Source organism: Tarenaya hassleriana, unplaced genomic scaffold, assembly GCF_000463585.1.
Source record: "Tarenaya hassleriana unplaced genomic scaffold, ASM46358v1 Cleome1, whole genome shotgun sequence".
Lineage (NCBI taxonomy): Eukaryota > Viridiplantae > Streptophyta > Magnoliopsida > Brassicales > Cleomaceae > Tarenaya > Tarenaya hassleriana.
In genome coordinates, this window is record NW_010960187.1 from 512,305 (window position 1) to 529,256 (window position 16,952).

The window sequence follows — 16,952 nt, forward strand, 5'->3', positions numbered from 1 at the left end:
GCTGAACCTGTTGCCCTACTACTTGCAGATGCGGTTTTAGTCGCTGAGACTGTGGACCTGGAATTATTCAAGGAGGGCCTTGTAGTGGATGGCAATGTGGCTCGGGAAGTGGGGGTTGAAGGCCTTGATGATCTCGAATTTGTTGTCAAAGTGGGCCTTCCTGTGGGGGTTGCAGGTCTCGATCCAGGTCCCCCGGATGAGGAAGGCCTCCGACTAGAAGAGCTCAAACCAGGAGAAGAAGTTGGTTGTCTAGATGCCAAGTTGTTCCTCACAGCAGGCTCCGTCGAAGAATTTGCCAACTATAGAACAATAGATTCATAGGTTTATCATCAGACAATGTTTCCAAATATATCGAACCAAAAAAAAAAAAGTTTTACGATACGCAATAAGGGAAATATATATATTTCGATAATTAACACAAGAAAGAGATCCTTGTAATGGAAAGTTGGCCAAGACTTTTTGAGAAATCAACCATGGCATATGCCATGGCAATTGTCCTGCTCAGCTCAAATCCTGAACATATCCATATCATGAATAACAACATTTGGGATAACAGCAAATCTACTAGTGAAAAACATAAGTTTTAACAAAAAATATGAAAGGATGATGCTCAACAGGTTTAATCAGCGGCTTAAATCTATATACAACTGCTCGAAAACTTTCATTTCAACCCAGGAAAATTTTACTTCCTATGACAATGCAGAACGCTTTGCTGTCTGCCCACTTAATTTTATAATCTAAAGTTTGATAAGAGCACCCAAGATCTGCTTAACAAGTCAGGGCACTAGGCAACACCATCCTTACCCTAGAATTCAAAGAATTCGAGCGAGCCTTAGAATCACCGCTCTGACTCAACATGGCCTTCTGTGATTCCATTTCCAAAGAAGGAAAAAGTGGAGTACCTGGCGGAGTCAGAAGCCTTGAAACACAGGAAAAGTGTCAATTTTTGGAGGAAATGAAAAGCCGATAAACGATAACATTCAGAGCAGATGAATGTGAACGACAAAAAAAAAAGAGAAAATCATGCTTCGGGCAATGTCGATGATGTAAAGATATCTGTCTGGTCGAAGCCACGTCAGGTGGAGAACACTCAGGCTAAAACACACTCCCCACGAGTTCCATATCGCCATTCCAAAAAGAATGAGCACATCATTAGCATCAAAGATCTCGCATTTTGCAGTTAAATAACCGTTTTCTACATTGCTTCTTAGTTGAATATGCAAGAATTATAACAGCTAAAGAATTACACATTTGGATTTAAATTCAACGCGTTTGTATACTTCCATTCAAGAAACAGCGAGACAAGTTCCTACCGGAGGTCAGCTACACGAATCAATTACAAAACCAGGGTAAATATACTAAAAAGCTCATGACTAAGATGGTAACATATGTTCCAAGGATAGCCAGTGCACGCTACCGTTATACACCGATCAATAATTATGAACCAGATCACGACATCAAAGCACAATTATGAACTCAGTAACAGCATAAGAAAAAAGCTACCATTCATAGTCATTTTTATCGCCCTCCGAATTGAGAAAATCATCTGGTGCAGCCATCTTACGCGCAGGCTTAGCCATTGAAATGTTGAACACCGGTGACGTACCAGGCTTGGAACCTACAGTTACGGTGACACAGAACGAAAAGACGAAACCATTTAGCACTAAGGGAACTCTTAAACTATGCATACAGTGTTTCAGTAAATTCAACTGCGAACGGGCGACCCATTTCCACCAACTGGAGAGAAATGTATATACCTAATGGAGTTTCGAACTCTTCCGGGTTGTTGAGGAGGAGATTGTCCTGCTCTTTCTCTCGCCGTCTCATCTCGAGGAACAAAGCGAGCTCTTCTTCCTTCTCCGCCATCATAGAAGCCCTAAGTTGTTGCCTTTGCCTCTCCACCGAGTCAAACATTGGAGACTCCTGTGCCCTAAAACTCCGATTCATCGCTCAAATTCGACAAACTTCCAGATCAAGAGACCAAAACGTAACTTAGCTTCTAATGTACTTCCCCCCAAGCGGAGACGACAACAGCGAAAACCATATCTTAATCGAATAAATTATTCTCCACACGCTTCAACTACTCTCCTAAATTGGAAAAACCAGAGGCCAAATCGAGCTTCACGAGCTGAAACCCCTAATCGTCAACGCATTCCACCACTTTCCCGCTTGAACAGAAGTAGAAAAGGCGAAAAAGGAGACGAAAAAGGGGGACTCCTCAACTCGAGGAGACGAGCTCTCTCAAAGAAACCGCCTTTCTCGAGGAACGGAGCTCAAAACCTAGCCATTGCAGGTGCTGAGAAAAAACCTAAGGGAGAGAGAAACATTTTGAAGATCGAGAAGAGAGAGATTGAAATTGGGAGCGAAGAGGAGAGAGAAAGCGAGGACGGGGAGAGTGGCAGTGAGTGTAATTATGGATCTGTGAGCGCGGCGAAATTGTAAACTGATGAAAACATTAAAAACAAATATTTTATTGGATATTATAGTTTGTTTTTAGGATTTTCGTGTTGAAGGGACATCTCTGTACCTAATGGCTCTCAAATGTTTCTATCGCTTCAAGTCTAAGGATTCTGATGCGAGTTTTGCAATTTTTAGGGGTCAAATTGTAATGAGGACAAAACTTTTGACATATAATATAATTAATCATTTTATTAAAAATATATATTTACAATTACAATATGGTTCTCATCATCATTTCCAAACTTATATTGATTTATTTTTTTTTTCATTTTGCTATTTCTACTAGATTTAATTAAACTTGTTTTAACATTGGTTCAACGATCTTGCTAAAAGAAGTTAACTTTTTTTTTATAATTCGAAATTTATCTACCTTCGCTCAGACTATATCTCTCATAAAAACGTAAAAATTCACGTGAATACATTTCTTCGAATAAAGATTTAAAACACATATTAGAAAAAAAGTTTTACCTTAGCTTTTACCAGTTTAACATCCCATCTTGGGTTAAAAAGAGTTAACTTATATTAAATTTATTGTTATTATGTTATATTAGAAATGCTTATATGTTTTTTTTTCCTCTTTGATCGTTTTTAATTAAGATGAATTATGTTAAATACATAAAATATCTTGACAATAACGTAAATTAATTCAAACATTTATTTCTCATTAGATGTATGGAATTTATCATCATTAGTTATTATTCGTTAATTTCAATACAATATTATCAATATCTCGTCAGTCTGCATTTAATTAATACATTTTAAAAATGTAACTAAAATAATATGCTCAGTCTAATCAATGAAATATCTCCCTTCTGTGTAAAGGTAAATATAATGAAGGGGAATGACGGATCCCAATTGTTGTTCACTAGATTTGTTAGAACCACGTGATTTGTTTTAACGTTAGAAATTATTAAAAAAAGATTCAAAGTTTCCTTATTATTCTTAAAACCTATTTTTTTTTATAACAAACCCTAAAATCTCCTACTACTACTAAAATAATTTAGAAAAAAATGGGTTTTTGCTTTATAGTATAAAGTTTAGGATTTTAAGGTAATTATATAAAGTTCATCTTTTTCTAACTTTTCTAAACATAACAATTTTCGGATTTATTTCTCAAAAATTCGAATTCTTTTTTCTTTTTGGCGACTTTCACATAGGCCTTGAATGATGAGAGTTTTTGGAGTTTTTAGAATCCAAAAACAAAAATAAAAACAACATTCAAGTTTTTATAAAATTACTTTTCCTAAAAACTTGGAAAGCCATTTTAGTGAAAAAATCAATGAAAACCCAAAAGCTACTTTTTTTGAGTTTTCAAATATTATAAAATCCAAAAACCAAAAACCAAAAACTAAAAACCAAAATTCAAAAACTAAAACCAAAAACCCGAAATAAAAGACATCTTCATTCAAAGCCATAGTTTCGAGTGGGGAGAGTTCATGATCGATAAGTTTCGGTTGCACCTATTACAGCCCGTGTAGGAAAAGCACGTAACACCACGTGCAAATGGGCAATGGACGATGCGGTCAAAAAAGAGGGCCATGTTGATTTAACGTTGAAGATCACCACTACGAACAAAAAAAAAATAAGAACATGTTTTTTTAAATAACATAGCATACAAATAAAACGTCTGATTTTTTTTTTGTCTGGGTCTATGGAATGGTTCAAATCATATTTTATAAGGGAAAATACTAAAATATTACTGAATTCTGAAATAACTATCGTATTAATAATGAATTTTTTAAACTCCCAAAATAAATATGAAATCATTGTTTTGACAAAAAAAAAATACTCAACTCCCAAAATTTGGATAAAAAATCTTACAAATATTAAACGCGTTAAAAAATTAACGGATGATCTCACATGGCATTGACATAAAGTCATCCGCATAAAAATTAAATAAAAAATAAAATCATTATAATTAAATAAATTAAAAAATAATTATATATATTAAAATAATAATAATATAAAAAAAATAAAACCTAAAATCTCCTACTACTACTAAAATAATTTAGAAAAAAATGGGTTTTTGCTTTATAGTATAAAGTTTAGGATTTTAAGGTAATTATATAAAGTTCATCTTTTTCTAACTTTTCTAAACATAACAATTTTCGGATTTATTTCTCAAAAATTCGAATTCTTTTTTCTTTTTGGCGACTTTCACATAGGCCTTGAATGATGAGAGTTTTTGGAGTTTTTAGAATCCAAAAACAAAAATAAAAACAACATTCAAGTTTTTATAAAATTACTTTTCCTAAAAACTTGGAAAGCCATTTTAGTGAAAAAATCAATGAAAACCCAAAAGCTACTTTTTTTGAGTTTTCAAATATTATAAAATCCAAAAACCAAAAACCAAAAACTAAAAACCAAAATTCAAAAACTAAAACCAAAAACCCGAAATAAAAGACATCTTCATTCAAAGCCATAGTTTCGAGTGGGGAGAGTTCATGATCGATAAGTTTCGGTTGCACCTATTACAGCCCGTGTAGGAAAAGCACGTAACACCACGTGCAAATGGGCAATGGACGATGCGGTCAAAAAAGAGGGCCATGTTGATTTAACGTTGAAGATCACCACTACGAACAAAAAAAAAATAAGAACATGTTTTTTTAAATAACATAGCATACAAATAAAACGTCTGATTTTTTTTTTGTCTGGGTCTATGGAATGGTTCAAATCATATTTTATAAGGGAAAATACTAAAATATTACTGAATTCTGAAATAACTATCGTATTAATAATGAATTTTTTAAACTCCCAAAATAAATATGAAATCATTGTTTTGACAAAAAAAAAATACTCAACTCCCAAAATTTGGATAAAAAATCTTACAAATATTAAACGCGTTAAAAAATTAACGGATGATCTCACATGGCATTGACATAAAGTCATCCGCATAAAAATTAAATAAAAAATAAAATCATTATAATTAAATAAATTAAAAAATAATTATATATATTAAAATAATAATAATATAAAAAAAATAAAAATTACTATCTATAGATAAAAAATAAAAATAATTGTAATTATATTAAAAATAATATAAAAATAATAAACATTAAAAAATACAATAAATATATACAAATAAATACATGTATATACCCATATATGTATATATATACATACAACACACGTATATACATTTAACATACATGTATTTATAATTTTTTTAGTGTAATTATATATGTATATATATATATATGTATGTTCATGTATATATATGTTAAATATATGTATTTATTTGTATATATTTATTGTATTTTTTAATGTTTTTTATTTTAGTTATTTTAATTATTTATTTTATATTTAATCTTTATATGACGTGATAGATGAAGATCGTTCGTTAACTTTTTTTAATATCGTTTAGCGTCGATCATATTTTTTTTTATCAAAATCGATGAATTCATATAAATTTTGTGAGTTGTATTAAAGTTTAGTAATTTATTGGAAATGAGTGGTTTTATATTTGTTGCTGAAATTGAATGGTCTAGATCGTATTCATCACATCAACGATTCAATCTTACTTTATCCGATCATCGAATTTTAAATCCAAATGATTTTGAAGGAATGAAAGGTTTTGGATCCGAATGGTTGAAATCACGCGCAAGGGTAGATGTGCCTTTTTTCTATTATTAGATATAGTTGTTGAAATTCAAACATTTGATTTCCGAGATCGTCTTATTAGATTCGGTTGGTTTCATTACTTATTAGATTCGGTCGGTCCAACGGATTACATATATAAAGTCTGCTAAGCCAAAATACACAAACTACAACGTCTCAGACCGTTAATGCGTCTACATGTAATAAGAGTGACTTCATATATCCGTAAACCCTATGGTCTTGCCCGATATATAATATAACTATAAGTATAACAAAGAGAAAACAATAATACAAATTCATGCCAGGAGAGGGTACAAGTCGTATCTTTGAGTTATTATTACATCATACAATAAATTAATATTCGTACAGCCGCAACGAGAAAGAAGGATCTCTTCGATCCGTGCTCTATTGGAGTCAAAAGAATACAGAAATCTGTACTCCTTTTCATCAAATCAATGTTTCTCACTTTGGTGTGTGTATGTATATATATGTATATATATTATATAAATATGCAGTGAGATTTTATTAAAAAATTCGTATCAAAGGGTTAAAGCTTTCCTGAGTTGCAAAACCCAAAGAGCGAGATGCATTACCCAAAGCCTGGCTTCAACAGAGAATTCCTCCAACCAGATGCTTAGCCATTTCAAGAACGATCTCTCTTGCTGCCTCTTTGCCTCCAGAACGGCTTCCGACGATACTTTCCCGATGATCATGAACGAATCCATCGACGATCCCTGCAGCTGTTCGGAAAAAAACCCGCCGAGATATCAGGGGTTCAAGTCCATTAAGAAGGATAAAGAGAATACAGAAGAAGCAATACCAGGGCGTTGTTTACTGCTCTTAGACAGTCGTTGGTTTTCAGCATCAGCAGGATTACTCGAGGCAGCCTCCTCAGGAGCTCGGAGATTTGAGGGAAGTATTGTGATGCATACATCTGCTCGAGATCATTTGTTTGTGAGAATATGAAACCGGTAGGGGTGGGCGTTTAAAACCGAGATCCGCGGGTTTTCAATTATCCGGGATGTGGGCATCTAGCCACCAATGATGTCCAAGATGGGTGTGATGAGGTGAGGAATCCAAACCGCAAATCCGGATTCGGGTTTTTTTTTTCCGAACAACGGTTTACCCGCTGGTACCGGGTAGGAGTGAAATGATGTTTATATCATTGATATTTTAGTGTATTTACAATAATACCTATGTAGAATTTTCGTGTAAAACTACCATTATACCCATAAAGTCAACTAGAGTTAACAAAAATTTGAACATTTCCCCATCATGAAACCCGTCAGGACGAGGCCAAGGTCGGGTACCCACTCCACGAAACATTTAGAAGCAAAGAGTGTGGAACGAGATAGGAAATTCTAGAGAATGGATAATAACAATAATACCTGTAGCTCCGAGCGATCTTCGTTGGTGCCTTTAATGACTAAGTGATCTACGGATGTATCGATGACCCGATTCCACGGCCTCATAGTAAGAATCCCGGCAAAAAGCACATATAGATCATCTCCAGCTCCCAACTTCACACTGTATTCCTTAATGGCGTTCACATCGGAAAAGATCAAGGCCTGTTTCACAACAAACATAGAACAGAAGTATCAACAAAACAGTTGCAGATAGCCACATAAACAAGAGAATAATCACATAGAAAAGCGATGTGGACCTTCCATAACGCAGCGTAGTTATATCTTGTGTTGAAATCGAGCTCCTTGTACAAGCCATGGTCCAGAAGCACCAATTGTGGTTTTCTATTGCCTACCATTCAGTCGGGCAATTGTCACTAAGATGATATATATATATATATATGTATGTATGTGTACATATATATATGTGTGTGTTTGTGTACGTCACATGGAATAGCCGTGACAGAGAAATTACTTACCGAGTATGTTCCTTTTCCCGGGGGCGGGCCGAACTATCATGTTGGCGGAATGGGGGTCACAATGCACAAACCCGTGTTTAAATGTCATCTCTGCGAAAGCTTGACTGACCTGAAAAAGAAGATGGTTAGCTAATCAGAATTCGCATCTAACAATTTCTTCCTTCGTAAAAGATTTACGGGAACACAGAAAAACAAAAGTCCTACAAAGAACAATATCGCAAGGGCAAGATCAAAGGTAAAACAGCTTACTAGCTTCGAGACGTCATGGGGGTGAATTCCAAGCTTTCGGATCATCTTCACATCACTAACTTGAGCACCATCCATGAATTCCATGGTCAACAATTTAGTGGTGCTCAAATTCCAATACACCTTTGGTGCATAAACGTACTCTGCAATATGGGGAGACAGCTTCCTAAAATTATCCAGACATTTCTCACTGTTTTTCGCTTCGACCAAAAAATCTAGTTCCTGATGACAGAATTACATTAATAAACAACAGAAACTAAAATATTGCATCAATGACAATAAACATTCCACGACCAGAAATGCTTCAGAATACAAAAAACTTGGCCAAAAAAGAGAATGGAGCAAATAGGCCTATTTACCCCGGTAGTCTTCCTTTATTATTAAAACTATAATTTTAAAGAATAAACCATAGCTGCCTACCTTTGGTAAACTTTCACCCATTTCTTCAACCAACCACCTAAAAAAAATACATAAGGCAATAAACAAATCGTGAGAAGCAGCCCGCAAAGTTTGTGCAATAAGATCAAGGCTAGTGAGGAAAATCTAGAGCTTAAATACTAAAACAGCGATATCATCTGAACCAAGTGAGAAAGAAATTACACCTATAATCAAATGATGGGAAAATCCGATACAAGCTATTCACTATAAGTCCTACACCTGCATGATCCGCAGCTGCAGTGTCTGTCATGTGCGCATGCTGAACCTGGGTACGGAGAAAACAAACAAGTTCACCACCATAGACATCAAAACCAAGAGAAAATTCATGAGGTCAAAACCTATAAACATTTACAGCTATTTATAATTGAAACCTCATCACATAAGAAAACAATTAACGTCATTGGACCTTGACAGCAACTTTTCTCCCATCATGAGTGCGAGCAACATGAACTTGGGCAAGGGAAGCACTTGCAATCGGAACAGGATCAAATTCAGCAAATACCTGCAGATGGAAAATGGATCAGTCTGTTACAAGTTTTAAAAATAAAATCCTCATCAAGAAAGTCGACAAAAAAAGTGTATTAACAAAGAAAAAAAGCAGCAAATGACATCCAAAGTAAGAATCCAAGAAAGCATTAGGCCATTATATTGATCAAACTGTTACTTGTGGTTTGGAAAAACAGAGAAGAGAAATCCAAAGATAAGTATGGGCATAGTAAACACCTTATCTGGTGTCTCTCCAAGCTCTTTCTTGAAAACCGCACACACTTGCTCGTACGAAGACACGGGGCATCTGTTCAACATTGATTCCCTCATAGTTCGGACATACTCTTCAGGCACTAAGTATTCCTTGAAACATGGAAAAAACATTTGGTTTCTTAACATCAAAGCAATCCAAGAAGATAGAAAAACACCGGTAAAACTCAGAAATTCAATGAGCAGAATATGAGCATACAAGTTGTCCTATATGTTGCCCAAGTTTGATATAGATTCCTCCATTTTTGAAACAGAGCTCTTGGAGCTTACGGGCTGATCTCAAATGGACTTCATGTTTAACCCTATCCCTCTCACTGCTTCCTTCCGGCAAACCCAATAGCGAGTATTCATAATCTAACAACATAAGCACATGTACATAACGTTACCACTGGACAATAAAACTGAAAATGACAAGATTATGTAATCCGAGACACCACGAAAATGCAGATTTTCAGACAGAGGAAATCAATTCATAAACCTTTAGCACATATAACTAATCAATAAATTGAGCCAAATGAATACAAACATCCCAATACAATCTCACGTAGCACCAATCTCACTATCCGAGGATTCCCCAAGATATGATTCCCTAAGATTTCTACAAAGCACCAATATTACCGGAATTCCCAAAAATACGAAACATTTTGCACCTGGAAGCCTACCTAATTCGCAAAATCAACCATAACGCAGATCAGAAGCTGAAAACCAACAAAAGAGCAAAGAATAGAAACAAAAAAACTAAGAGATATCCAAAGACGAACGCTGCAACAAATAAATCTTGTAAATGTCGATCATTCAACGCACCGAAAGCAATAGAGGCCGCGGTTACGGCGTCGCGGAGGAGGCGGACGGGGACGGTGGTGCACAGCTTGAGGGTTGCTGCAGGGTCATCGGAGGAGGCGGCGGCAGCGGCGACGGAACCACCGCAGATCGCGGCGGAGACAACCATTAGCCTTCCTCCGCTTCTCCACAGGAATCGCGCGGCCATGGGAAAAGGAACGTTGAAGCTGAAAGAACGAGCCGACCCGACAAGGCTCAGAAATCTTGGGGCGAAGGTTATCAGCGATCAGTAATTGGGCCCTTAATGGGCCTAGAAATACATGGGCCCGTGAAACATTAAGAGATAATATATATATATGTTCATATCATATGTATGTATGTGTGTGTGTGTATATATAATTGATCGAATATGTAATTTGGGAGTCCTTGATTTTCCTGTTAATACCTCTTTTCCGCGGGAGTTAGCATTCCTATCTCAATCTTTTGTGGTATTGAATTAGTTAAGATTGTAGTGTAGAATCTCGCTCGATTTTTGCAATTTTATTTTTATTAAAAACTAAAAAGATGATATATAAACATTTTAAAAGTAAATGTTCAAAATTCTAAAGAATTGCATAAACTTTATTCTAAATACCAACGAATATACGAACATTCACAACAATACCAAATGGACTCATGAGTATGTTTACAGACACCTTGGTGTACATGTATATTTCATTTTTTTTTATTTTTTTATGATGCGATGGTTGAATATAATTATTTTTTACATTTTGTATCACTTTTTGTCGTTAACGGACCATGAACATTCATTGAAATTTATTAAATTATATGGGATTTTTTTGCGCTATAATTAATATAATTTATTAAATTATATGGGATTTTAAAAAAATAAAAATAAAAAGCAACGGAAATGCAATCCTAATTCCGTGTGTACAAAAGGAAAATCAAATCTCCCTAAAAGACTTCAGGTTGGTGTTGAAATGGAGTTGACGTGGGCAAACGTGAATGAACCCCCCTCTCTCTCTCTCTCTCTCTCTCTCTCTCTCTCTCTCTCTCTCTCTCTCTCTCTCTCACAAGCATATATGATTGTGACACAAATAAAAATATCCAACTTGAATGATTGTTATTAAATAAGCGACAAAAAATGTAACTTATAATATCATGACACTATATAGGAAAAATATAGATAAATGACAGGAGTTATGTTATCCCTAATTCAATATATTGAAATATGAAATATATATTAGTTTTTTTAGTACATACGTGTGTGTGTTTAATAATAATAACACTTGCGTCATGTAAGTTTAGCATCGTTAAGATTAATGTTAATTATCCAAATTATTTTTTTAGTGGATATCGCCAAAAAAATCGTGTATTCTTCTCGAATCGAAAAAATTCTGAACTTTTTTGTTTACCAATTAAACCCTATATTTAGTATGATTAACATATAAAATCCTGAACTTTTTAAAAATTCGTCGAAAACTCCCGCATGTACCAATTCAAACAAAAATGATGATGTGACAATGACACGGCTTCCAAGTTATGATCACATCATCATAATTATGCCAAATCATCATTTTAAACAAAATTTAAATTAAATAATTTATTTAAATTAACATATATACATACAAATTCACATATACATATACATATATATTAAATATAAAATTGCTTATAACTAATAAAACACATATACATATCTATGATATATATATATATATATATATATATATATATATATATTATAAATAATATATATACATATTATTTTTAATAGATGTATAATATGTATATATGTTAGTTATAATTATTTTTATTTTAATATGTATATTATCACAACATATATATATATATATATATATATATATTATAAATTATATTAAAAATAATATATACATATACATATTTTTTAATATATATTGTATATATATATGTGTTATAATTACTTTTATTTTAATGTACATATTAGTTGTATATGTATATGTTGTATATATAACTAATATATATACATATTATTTTTAATATATATATTATATGTACATAATATGTATATTAGTTGTATATATATATGTTGTATGTATAACTAAATATATATATTATTTTTTAAAAATCGATGTTTTATGGGTTAATCACACCAAATACAAAGTTTAATTAATAAGTAAAAAAGTATAGATTTTTCGTTGAGATTTTTTTGGTGATTTTTTTTTTTTATAAAACTAATATAATTTAGTATTATTGATATGTATATATAGCGGAAAGCAAATTAATATCTTCTTTTTAAGGATTTGGATGTAGAGGTGTATTGTAGTAATTCGGAGATTGTAAGGTAAGGACAAAATGATTTTGAGTTGAGACATGAATCTTGAAGGTATGGATGATTATGGTTCGGCTAAGAATCTCGTCATTGTTTTATACACTGTGGTAATGTGGACTTATCGCAACCCCACACACACACACACACACATATATATATATTAAAGTTTCACAATGAAAAATAAGTCGAGATGGTTATGAAAAAATGATAAGGAGAAAAATAAGAAAAACAAATAACACATGGATTTAAATGAAAAATTCAAATAAGAAAAAAATCTATGGATAGATTGAAAAAATCTAAGGATACACACTTTAATGTTATATTTGTTGTTGTTATTGTACTTTTCTAACAAACGACCACATATATAAAAAGTGTGATAAATAAAAATATTTCCGAATACAAAATTAACAGTTAATCTAAAGTCCAAAAGATATATATAAATATATCCAAACACAAAACAAATATTTAATACTATTGAAAATCTTCATATGATATGGTAAACATAGCGGGAGGTCGAGAGTTTAATTCTTTATCCACTCATCTATCACCTATTAGCAGTGGCGGACGCACGTTGATTGTAATGGGGTATATGTCCCCATTAGTTTAGTTAAAAAAATATAATTTTTTTTTGTAAATTTTTATAAATTTGAAAATAAAATTGAAAATGTTCCCATATTATAATGGAAAATTTATGTTTGCTCTCTCTTAAACAATTTCATAGATCTGCCATTGCCCGTTAGGTACGACTAATTCATCTCTTACATATATCTCGTGAGTTCGTACGCATAAAAAAAAAATTTACCCAACCAACGCGTCTGAAGGTTAGTAGTTGAAATTCTCCATGATATATATATAAAAATAGAATTACCATATGTCCAAACCCCAAAGTAGAATTCGAATCACAATCTTAAACATCTTCAATTTGAAAAGAATTCGCAACCATCAACAAATTCCCTTCTTCCATTTGCCCTAAAAGGGCCAAATCAATTTTAATTATATATTCATAATGGTGTTCATTTTCTTGCAAGCAAAGAACGAGACTTTGCCAAATGGGCAATGCCACCGTAAAAAGGCCATGTATGCATGAAAACGATTGTGGGTTTGATTGCTGAATATCCACGTGGAGCTATCAAATCCTTCATCCTCATCTGTATAACAATATAAATTTTTACGAACCGACCGTCGTCCTAGATGGTGGAAAGTTGACGTAGAAATGTTGCTGACGTGGACCAAAGTGGAATCTGACGGCTCAGATTTGGCCATGGGACCGAACCACCACCACCCACTTGTCTCCTCTCTACGCGACTATACATATATATATAAATCAAATCACATTTCTAAATCGGATATAGATTACTAAATACGTATAGTTAGTTAGATCTAATTTTTTTATCTGATGAATTATTTTTTATTCATATAAAAAAAAACCATCGTTACCCATTTGAGAAAATAAAATTATAGTATTCTTCACTCTGTGCTGACAATTTTATAAACGTAACTATATATATAATAACCATGAGACAAATTAAATCAACCGTTAAACCAAAACATTCGTTGTTAATTCGTTATACAAGTTGAAAAGGAAAGAAGGCAATCATCATGTTCCAAAACCTTATTATCCATATATATATGCAGATTTGAACCGTATTATATAGGACCACATAATATATAAATGTTATATCAAAAAACATTTTATAAGAAAAACATAATTCTAAAGAATAATCACCGTAAAACTCAAAAGAGGACATGTTCGTTGTGAGTCCCATTACTTTAACTAATTGAATGTTCTTCGTTGCCCGTCAATTTCGTGGCCTAAACTCATTACTTCAACAAAAAAAAATGTTTTTTTCTTCATATTCGAATGTAAGTACATCGACTATATGAGGACCGACACTTGGTCTAAATTCAAGCTAATTGAATTATCATAATAGGTATATCACTACTTTTATACAAAACAAAATCAAATTAACCAAATAACATACATATATACATAAATATATATTTTAATTGAATTATATCTAAAAAAAATATTAGGTTTAATTGTTTAAAACTAAACTAATCGAATTTGAAAACAAATGGAAATGGGTGAATTTATAAATTTAATTGTCAAATACAAGATAACTATTACTTTATTAGTTTTAAAAAAAATCCACTGTAAAAAGTATCATATTGATATATCAATTTGTAATTTTATAATAAAAAATAACTACTTGTTATTTGAATTTATAAAGTTAGTGTTAAATAATATTTGATGGAATCAGACGTCCAAATTTCTACGTTGCACCTAGAAAATATGACGTGATAAACATAAACAATCACACATTGTCCTCGTTCACGCCGTTTCACAAAAAAAAAAAAAAATCCCACATCATCGAAAAATTGCCTCGTCAATAAATTAAAAAAAAAACAAGTATATATACATATATACCATATATATATCTATACATATACGCATATATTTACATATATATATATATATTATACTCACACGTATACATATATATACATGTATTCCTATGTGTATATACATATTGATTTTTTTTTTTAAATTATTGATGTGATAAAATTTTCCATGAAGTGCCATTTTTGTGGTGATGCAGTGTTGACGTGGACAATGTGTCATTATTTATCTTTTATCTTATCACGTGTCACGTACAAATTATATCTAATTTCGCTAAGGTTATTGAACAATAGTGATTAACGACTAATTTGGTACTAATCAGCACTAAATTGATAAATGTTGTTATGGTATTTAGAGATAAATAATTTTATTTAATTGAAAATTTATGTATTAGTCACTTTTTGAATTTATTATATTTTATGAAAATTTTAAATATAATTGAAATAGGTAAAAAAAAAATTTGATAAACATGATGGTTCATCGTACCTTCGATCCAATTAGATTCACCCTAAATCCAGGACCAACCTTTGTATATGGACCATTTTTATCCAAAAATTACATTCTTCCTCACCCGTGTAATCGAATCAAGACTTTGAAAATAATTTTGTCATCTATCAACCAGTGGGCCACCAACTGTTGGGTTAAATAGATAAAAAGTTATAATATGAATAGGTATATATACTATTAGTGGTGGAATTAGAAAAAAATATAAATGGAGACATGGATTTTATACATATAATTTTATAAAACCAAATGTCATTTTAATGGGGCATTGGACAGTTTTCTTAGTATTTTTACAAAATTTATACATAAATTTTATTATTATTTTTAATTTGAATGGAGGTCTGTACCCTCACTCCTCATCAAGTATATCCGTCTCTGTATATTATATACTATATAGTGGTAAAGCTTTCGCCAAATTTTTCACGAAAACGTAAATGCAATGAATGAATGTAATAAACTATATAATCTCATAATATTGACGGGATTTACAAAACTTTAGCTGAAAAATATTTTAAAAAATTATACATACAAATAAATCCAACGAATTTGGGGAAAACATCACCTAGAGATTCGTTAGGACAATAAACTTGCATGTGGTCACATGTTAAATGGCTCGGTTCCTCCATACCCGCTTTCTTTGGATTTATGGTCCAATTCATATATATATATATATATATATTTATATATTAATCATAGGGTGAGGTCGTGGGAATAATATCTAGGTAGTAAGATCATTAGGCAACTAAACCGGATTAATTAATTTTGAAAAGGTTCCTTTCGAATTAATCAATTTCTATATTATGATTAATTTATATTCAAGAAAAAATATTGTACCCGGATATGGAGTATTATGTGTTTAAGCACTTTAACAGCGTAATTACTCTGTCATCATAGATAACAATATCATGCCACGGTATCATATAAATAAAATTCGCTTATGTATGATTCTTTTAATTAAATTAAACGGAAACAATTTTTAAATAAATATTTTTAATGGAAATCAAATCAAAATAAAAATACGAATACAATAAACATGAATTAAATCCAAAATTTCAACCCCCTATGTCTAGATAGATCCCCCCACACAAATACACCATGATATTTGTTTTTACCTTACAAAGGACGGTTTTAAAAAAGATGGTAACTTTCAGAAATGGTCTTTTCCGTCGTCGTGCTTTAAGAAAAATAAAATATATTTTTTTCAAAAAAAATGTTCATGACGTGATGGAAGTACCAAAATTTAAAAATCCTAAAATAGACGAAAAAAATAATCAGTGTTTCAATATCATATTTTGAAGGTGCTATTATTATTATTATTATTATTATTATTATTATTATTATTATTTTAAAGATGTAAAAAAATCACAAACGAAATTTAGTATCATAATTATTGGAACAAAGCCTATACCATAGAACACAATATCTCTTGCCATTAACGTCTTTTATTTTATTTTATTTTATTTTATTAAGGACATAAATTCATTATTAATTTAACATTGCAAACTCCTTCAATCGATTTAGGTATTACCGTTATTATAAGGATGTGCTGAAACCTAAGAGGTTATAATTTTAAT

The 16,952-nt window shown here is 31.9% G+C and overlaps 2 protein-coding genes across 2 annotated transcripts in view; both read right to left on the reverse strand.

The window, feature by feature from the left end:
* Nucleotides 1–2,415, reverse strand: part of LOC104810417 (mucin-17) — a 3,906-nt gene extending 1,491 nt beyond the window's left edge. Inside the window, exons 1-4 of the mRNA XM_010536750.1 lie at nucleotides 1,758–2,415; nucleotides 1,504–1,618; nucleotides 805–919; nucleotides 5–299 (exon numbers count right to left, since the gene is read on the reverse strand). Of these exons, the coding sequence (XP_010535052.1) occupies nucleotides 5–299; nucleotides 805–919; nucleotides 1,504–1,618; nucleotides 1,758–1,947 (715 nt within the window). The 5' untranslated portion in view covers nucleotides 1,948–2,415. The remainder of the gene's footprint in view (nucleotides 1–4; nucleotides 300–804; nucleotides 920–1,503; nucleotides 1,619–1,757) is intronic.
* Nucleotides 2,416–6,337: 3,922 nt separating this feature from the next.
* LOC104810499 (putative ABC1 protein At2g40090) lies at nucleotides 6,338–10,421 on the reverse strand. Its single transcript, XM_010536864.2, has 12 exons — nucleotides 10,184–10,421; nucleotides 9,579–9,733; nucleotides 9,347–9,472; nucleotides 9,030–9,125; nucleotides 8,788–8,888; nucleotides 8,606–8,642; nucleotides 8,189–8,407; nucleotides 7,940–8,048; nucleotides 7,721–7,812; nucleotides 7,446–7,625; nucleotides 6,878–6,991; nucleotides 6,338–6,797 (listed from the first exon to the last, which is right to left on the reverse strand). Exons 1-12 carry the CDS (start codon nucleotides 10,365–10,367, stop codon nucleotides 6,597–6,599), a joined length of 1,614 nt encoding a protein of 537 aa, XP_010535166.1. The 5' UTR covers nucleotides 10,368–10,421; the 3' UTR covers nucleotides 6,338–6,596.
* Nucleotides 10,422–16,952: the final 6,531 nt, after the last annotated feature.

Bases quoted from the DNA above. Each gene is read 5' to 3' on its own strand.
- LOC104810499 (XM_010536864.2), bottom strand. From the start codon at position 10,367: ATGGCCGCGCGATTCCTGTGGAGAAGCGGAGGAAGGCTAATGGTTGTC. The intron at 7,626-7,720 runs GTCCACATCGCT...GTTGTGAAACAG, and splicing joins ACTACGCTGCGTTATGGAAG to GCCTTGATCTTTTCCGATGT. The intron at 6,798-6,877 runs GTATTGCTTCTT...TTTTCCGAACAG, and splicing joins GAGCAGTAAACAACGCCCTG to CTGCAGGGATCGTCGATGGA.